Source organism: Primulina tabacum, chromosome 18 (assembly GCF_025594145.1).
Source record: "Primulina tabacum isolate GXHZ01 chromosome 18, ASM2559414v2, whole genome shotgun sequence".
In the NCBI taxonomy this organism is placed as follows: domain Eukaryota; kingdom Viridiplantae; phylum Streptophyta; class Magnoliopsida; order Lamiales; family Gesneriaceae; genus Primulina; species Primulina tabacum.
In genome coordinates, this window is record NC_134567.1 from 3,108,354 (window position 1) to 3,116,323 (window position 7,970).

The 7,970-nt window shown below is 38.5% G+C and overlaps 1 protein-coding gene across 1 annotated transcript; it reads left to right on the forward strand.

The window, feature by feature from the left end:
• Window positions 1-597: 597 nt before the first annotated feature.
• LOC142532250 (uncharacterized) lies at window positions 598-1,083 on the forward strand. The gene has a single exon (XM_075638567.1). It carries the CDS (start codon window positions 598-600, stop codon window positions 1,081-1,083), a length of 486 nt encoding a protein of 161 aa, XP_075494682.1.
• The last annotated feature ends 6,887 nt before the right edge of the window (window positions 1,084-7,970 follow it).

A 7,970-nucleotide genomic window follows, 5' to 3' on the forward strand; every position in this document is an offset into this window, starting at 1 on the left:
GGTGATTAGGTGCTAATCAACTTAATTAAATAAATAATAAACAATTACATGTTATTTAAAATATTAACCTCCTCACTAAAACACTAGCATTCCTAAATTTGAAATAAAATACACAATTGATAAACTTTAAAAGTTTAAAATCTTAAAAATTCACCTAATAGTTAAATTAGGCTTTAAAATGCTAAACTTAGTAAATCATTTAAAATGCCACTTTCTTGACTTAAAATAAAATACCACATTTAAAAATCGTCAAAATCGTCGCCAGTCTCTTTTCCTCGATCCCGCATCGAATAATCGCCTGAAACATGAAACTCAAGAAAACAATTCAACGCGCATCACATAAGCATAAAAAATTTAAAAATAATGCAAATCCATAATTCATGCCCAGCTAAAAATCATTTTAAACTTAATTAAACAATTTAACAAATAGATAAATGATTAGTTTTACGTGTACTGAATTTGGGCTCTACAACTTACGCTTTGCCGTATTCTGGAGCTACGCATTCTTTCATATCTGAATCTTTCGTGAAACAATTGGGAATCTTATCGGAGGACGTAGAGTCGGGATTCAGAGTTATAGTGCCTTCGGGCGAACATATGGTCTCTACAAGCATGGTTAAGTATGTGGAGCTCAAATTTCAGAAGAACATCGTTCAAGCAGACCTTATTGTATTGCCAAAGCCCGAGTTCGACATTATTTTGGGCATGGATCGCCTCACACTGAATGGAGATACTATCGATTTTCAGTGGAGGTCAGTAAATGTTAGACCGCCCAACGGGAAAGCATTCATCTTTGAGGTAGTGCAGAATAATCAAATGCCGCACATTATTTCATGCATTCGTGCGAAGAAGCTTATCCGGAGACGTTGTCAAGGTTTTCTTGCTAGTATTATATCCATACCCGACATTGACAGTCGATCGATTAAAGATGTGGAAGTTGTCAAAGACTTTCTGGATGTGTTCCCTGACGATGTTTTTGGCATTGCACCCAAGGGAGAGGTGAAATTCGCTATTGAGTTGATGCCTGGTACTGTGCCGATCTCTAAGGCACCGTATCGCCAAGAACCTGCCGAGATGAAATAATTGAAAGATCAAATTCAAGAGCTGTTTATTCGCCCTAGTTTCTCTCCATGGGACGCGTCAGTGCTGTTTGTGAAGAAAAAAGATGGGAGTATGAGATTGTGTATCGATTATATGGTAGGGTGACAGTGAAGAATAAATATCCATTACCTCGAATTGAGGATTTGTTTGAACTACAAGGAGCTTTGGTATTTTCAAAGATAGATCTTCGGTCTGGATATCAACAGCTGAGAGTAAAGGAGGCGGATGTGCATAAAACGGCTTTCAGAACGCGTTATGGGCATATGAATTTTTAGTGATGCCTTTTGGACTGACTAATGCTCTGCCGATTTTCATGGATATCGTGAATCACATATTTCAGCCGTACCTCGATCAGTTTATTATTGTCTTCATTGATGACATTTTGATCTATTCCAAGAGCCGAGAGGAGCATGATCAACATTTGAAGACGACATTACAAATATTACGAGATCATAAATTATATGCAAAATTCAGAAAGTGCGAGTTTTGGCTAGAGATGGTGGAATTCTTAGGCTACATCGTTTAGAGAGAAAGAATATAAGTCGACCTATCTAAGGTCGAGTCAGTTAAAGAGTGGCTAGTGCCTAACAGTGTAACTGAAATCCGCTGTTTTTTCGGTTTAGCTGGCTACTATCACAAGTTCATCAAGGGTTTTTTCGGCCATTGCAGTACCCTTTACATCTTTGACGAAGAAGAATGAAAAATTTATATGGGGACCGGAGTGTCAAAACAATTTTGATCAATTGAAGCAAGCACTCACTACCACGTTAATTATAGCTATGCCGACAGAACAAGAGGATTATGTGTTATATACCGACGCTTCGAAACTAGGATTAGGTGCAGTTCTCATGCAACATGATCGAGTCATAGCGTATGCATCTAGACAGCTGAAAACCCACGAAAAAATTATCCGACACATGACCTTGAGCTTGCAACAGTCGTTTTCGCGCTAAAAATTTGGAGACACTACTTATATGGTGATAAATGCAAGATCTTTACGAACCACAAAAGCCTCGAGTATTTCTTCATCCAAAAGTAGCTGAACATGAGACAAAGAAGATGATTAAAACTTGTAAAAATACCACGACTGCGACATTAGCTATCATCCCGGCAAAGCTAATGTAGTTGCAGACGTTTTGAGTAGAAAATGGACAGTCTTGGCCCAATTATCAGTGTAGAAACCTCTACAAACAGAAATTCAGAGGTTTGATCTCGAAGTTTATGCTAGGGGAAATGCCCCTAATCTCTCCACTCTAACAGTACAGTCTACTCTAAGAGATAAAATTCGAACCAGAAAGTCTAATGATGAGCAACTGCATAAATAGAGACAACGAGATGAATCAAAAGGCAGCATGTCATATTCAGTCGACGATGGCATTGTAAAATATCAAGTTCGACTATGGTTTCCTAGTGGAGATTCAATTAGAGTTGACATTATGACTAAAGCTCAGAGCACCCCATATTCTATTCATCCTGGAAGTACAAAAATGTACAAGGACTTGCAAATTTTATACTGGTGGTCGGGAATTAAACGAAATATTATGCAATTCGTATCCGAATGCTTGACGTGTCAACAAGTGAAGGCTGAGAACCAAATACAATCGACAATGCTCCGATCACTTCCCATTCCCGAGTGGAAGTGAGAGAACATTACTATGAATTACGTGGTAGGATTGTCAAAGACGGTGAAAGGATTCAACGTCATTTGGGTAATAGTGGACCGTATTACTAAGTCAGTACATTTCCTACAAGTAAATACGACTTTTTCTATGACACAATATGCGGAGCTATATATTCGAGAGATAGTTAGACTGTATGGAATTCCCGTCTCTATAGTGTCAGACAGAGACACTTGATTCACTTCATCATTCTGGAAGTGTTTGCATGCGGCCTTAGGGACAAAGCTATTATTCAGCACCACATTTCATCCTCAGACAAACGGTCAATCTGAGAGTGTCATAAAAATTCTAGAGGATCTACTCCGAGCATGCGTGATCGATTTTCATGGGAGTTGGGAACCGAAGCTATCTCTAGTGGAGTTAACTTACAACAACAGTTATCAGTCATCTATAGGAATGGCTCCATACGAGGCACTCTACGGAAGGAAATGTAGATCGCCTATCCATTGGGATGAGGTAGGAGAAAGAGCTACGATGGGACCCGAGATAGTTCAGCACACCGCAGAAATGGTCGCCAAGATCCGAGACAGAATGAAGACTGCTCAAAGTCGACAGAAGAGCTAAGCGGACAAAAGAAGACGAGATATCGAGTTTGCATTCGGTGACCACGTATTTTATACAGATAGCACGTATGAAAGATGTTATGAGATTTTGCAAGAAATGCAAACTTAGTCTGAGGTTCATCGGACCGTTCGAGATACTTGAAAGAGTGAGAGCATTAGCATATCGAGTGGCGTTGCCACCTCATCTCGCAGTAGTTCACAATGTCTTCCACGTATCGATGTTCCGCAAGTACATGTCAAACCTTTCACATGTACAGAACTTTGAGCCACTGCAACTTACGCCAAACCTGTCATATGAGGAGAGGTCTACTCAAATCTTGGGTAGACAAGAGAGAAGGCTGCTAAACAAGGTAATAAAGATGGTCAAGTTCAAGTGGTTGAATCATTCGGAGGAAGAAGATACTTGGGAGACTGAGTTAGAGATGACGAATCGCTACCCCGAATTATTCGTTAAGTCATAATTTCGAGGACAAAATTTTATTTAAGAGGGGAGGATTTGTAACGTCCAAAAGCCAACCCACGTAAACCGCATGCATGCAAATTATTCAAATTTTTATTTATTTTATTTAATTGATTTTAGATGCTTAAATGATATATAGTATATTATTGAATGTCTAAATGTATGATTTCATGAAACTGAAAATTTTATTCGAATATTCGATAATAGGCTAGGAAAAGGAGACCAGAGACTACCAAGATAAGAATATTTTTCGATAAATATTTTTGAGACTTAATAATATGATTAAGTATGAATAAAGTTTTCTATAAATGCTAGAACCCAAATTATTTTACGAGACCAGATCAATTTTATCTGGGAAGCTGGTTTTAGTCAAATGAAGGACTTTTAAAGGCCCAAAAATTATTATTTTTTTTTAAAAAATTTGTAAACTTTTATTTTACAATTAAATAGGTCTTAATGAGCATAATTTACTTAAGATTCGTGGGCCTAATTATTCCTACACAAAAAGCTCAAAACCCTAACCCATTAAACACCTAAATTTCAAAAATAATAAATAAAGAAAACTAGGGCTCTTGAACTCAAAAGCAGCCGAAATACTCACACAAAACACACACAAGATTTCAAAAATTTGGAGAGCAAAATCTAGGAGTTTTCATCGTCCGTTCGTCCTAATTCGCAATCCACACCAACAATCGTATATTCGAGTATTTTAAACGCAAATGCACGCTACTAAACCTTTCTTTTGCACCATTCAAATCATATTATGTATGTTTAATGTATTTTAGCATGAAAAATATTTGAGTACAAATCGTTTAATGTTTGGATTATTATTTTCAAAGTTCTGATGATTTTACGATTCGTTTGCAAATGTTATGAATTCTAAAGGACATGCTGCCAATATAGGTTGATTAAGGGCTAGGAAAAGTGTCGTTTAAGGGGCAACATGGGGGTTGGACGATCATGTGAGGATCTGTGCATGGTGGAAGGTTAAAATCTAGGGTTTTATGGATTTTGCATGGGTTATAGGGCTCGGCTATAAGGGGTGGTGCACCAGGGCTCGGCCAAGGATGGTCAGGGGTTCGGTGAAGGCTGTGTTGACGGGCTAGGAAGAGTCCTAGCATGTCTGGACTCCTAATTGCGCAAGTTGAGGGAGAATAGATGTGTGGCTAGTCATGGATGGCTGCGGGGGTCTAGGCGCTGTCAGGAAGGGTCCAAGAGGGTGGTTCGGGGATGGATAGGTGTGTGGAGGCTATGTCTAGAGGTTAGGAGGAGTCCTACCATGGCTAGACTCCTAATTGCGCAAGGAAGGACCGCATATCCTAGGGGCGCATGCACAAGGGGTGTTTCGCGTGGGATGGGGCAGGGTGCGGTCCATGAGGGCTCGAGGGTGGCTCAGATTTAGAGGAAGCGTGGCTTGGTATATGGTTTAGGGTTTGGTTTTGGCTAGGGAGAGGAGTAAGGGTTCAAACCATTGTACACGGGGTGTGTTTCATGGCTCACGAGGGTATTTTAGGGATGAAAAGCCTAAGTTTAAAGTTCGGGAAGAAAATATTGTGTTTTGAATTATTCGGGTTTAAAACGCGTTACTATTTAGTTATTAAGTAATTAAATCGACATGCTCGGGTTTACGTCTAAGGAAAATATTATAATTCAATGTTAAACTTATATGATGATTTGGGATAGACTAGAGTCGATAAAAGTAAGAAAAAGTCAAAAATCCGGAATTTTATAGTCCAAGGGTAAAATGGTCATTTTATGTCCCAGGTAGTACGAAAGGTCTGGCGGTGTCCAGAGAATCATAATACATGCTAAATGATATTTTAAAATGTTTATGATGAAAATATAGAATTTTATGATTTATGTTAAAGCTGTACGATTTTTCCTATTAAAATGCTATTTTACGAATTTTGAAAGGACACGATGTTTTATGAATAAAAGGGAAGCGCAAATATTTGAAGGATGTGAATTGACTGTGATAAACATGATATGATATGATTGGGAATATCGTAAGGGAGAAGGCTCCAGAGGGAGCCTGACGATCGTTTTTCCATTTTACGGTGGTGCCTAGTGTCCATCCTCATGCACAATGGTGAGCTAAGACTAATTAGTCGACCGCATGATACGATTACAACTGGTCATTTTTAAGGATCAAAGTTCACCCAAATGATATATGATGATGGAAAGCTTTACGATTAAATTATTTATGATTTATTTATGCTTACAAATTTATGCTAGCTATTTTAAATAAAAGTATGATTGTTACGCATGTGCTTGTATATATATTATTTGGTATACATTGTTAGAACGAGCTAAGTCATTATAATTACTAGGTTTGGATGGTTGCAGGTGAGGATGAGATTGAGGGAGGCGCTGACGCTTGAGTGAATCGAATCCGGCAGTAACGTCCACTACTCTTTAACTTTAAAATCCTAAAAATCCTACCAATTTTTTTTTTTTAAAATTGATCATAGAATTCGAAATTCACAATTTAGCTTAACATTTCCATAATCCAAATATTAATTTAAAATTTAAAATCTCAAGTGTATAAAAATCCCTAACTCTTTAATTACCAAAAATATTACGTCGACCTTCAACATGATCAAAACTAACTTCAAAATAAAGCTTGAAAATCTCTAATACATCATTATCAAAATCTTTATTTTAAAACTTCAATTACCAAGGTAATGCAGAAAATAAATGTCCATCGGGAGTGTACTTCCAACCTCGATCCACTCAAGCGTCAGCGCCTCCTTCAACCTCATCCTCATCCTCACCTGCAACATTCAAACCTAATGAGTCTAAAGACTCAGCACGTTCTAACCATGAGTAACAAATAATACATATACAAGCACATGCATTTAAAATCATACTTTTATTAAAAATAAGTTAGCATAACTTTGTAAGTATAATTTAATCATAAATCATCAAATCATAAAGCTTTCCATCATTTATCATTTTGTATGAAGTTTGATACTTGAAAGTGACTATCTGTATCCTCGGGTCGATTGATTAGTCTTTGCTCACCATTGCGAATGGGGACGAGCACTAGGCACCCATGTAAAATGGAAATACGATCGTTGGGCTCCCTCTGGGGCCTTCTCCCTTACGATATTCTCAAAATTCATATTTCATATCTTTTATGTCGCAGTCAATTCACATCCTTCAAAATATTTTTTCTTTTCTTTTTAATCATAAAATATCGTGTCCTTTTCCACATTTGAAAAATAGCATTTGAACAGTAAAAATTTCACAGCTTTATCATAAATCATAAAATCCCATATTTTTATCATAAACATTTTAAAATATCATTTAACATATATTATGATTCTTCGGGGCACTGCCAGACCTTTTGTACTACCTGGACGCAAAATGATCATTTTACCTTTGGACTAAAAAATTCTTGATCTCACTTTTGTTGACTCAATATTATCCAAAATAATTATTTAAGCTTTAATTTGACTTCTAATATATTTATTTAAAGTAAAATTGAGCTTTTGATTTAATTCCTTGATTACTAAACCATGAAGCGTTTAATTTATGAAATAATCCCAAGCTTAATCTTTTCTTCTCAAAATTTGAAAATAAACTTTTTATGCCTAAAATACCCTCATGATCCATGAATCGACCCCCGTGGACCATGGTTCGAACCACTTCTTTCCCCCTAGCCATGTTCGAACCTTAGCCTATATTTATTAAGCCACTCTCCACTTCCGTCGAGCCATGGCTGAGCCACCTTGGCCCAAACCAAACCCTGACCCTCCTGGACCAGCACACTAGCCCCAGCCCTGCATGAAGCCAGCCCTTGCGCATGAACCCGAGCCGCGCCTTTCCTGATTTCCTAGAATCCTAGCCATACAAGGACTCTCCTAATTCTCTAACCAGCAAACTAACACACGGCTAGCCATCCTTGGACCACCCTAAAGGACCCTTCCTGACCGCGCCGCGATAGCCCTGAGCCACACGCAGCTGCCACCACGCTACGCGTCTCCTCAAGCCTGCGGCTCTTGGGCCAAGTGCTTCCTCTTGCAACCAAGAGTCCAGCCCCTGCTAGGACTATTCCTAGCCCTTGAACACCGCCTGCATAGGACCGAGACCAAGCCTGGTAGAGCCCTGGCATAGCCTCCCTCGTGGCCGAGCCCTTACCCCAAGAGAAGACCCATAAACCCT

What these genes read in the sequence shown, in the direction of transcription:
- LOC142532250 (XM_075638567.1), top strand. Translation starts at nt 598, where the DNA reads ATGGTCTCTACAAGCATGGTTAAGTATGTGGAGCTCAAATTTCAGAAG.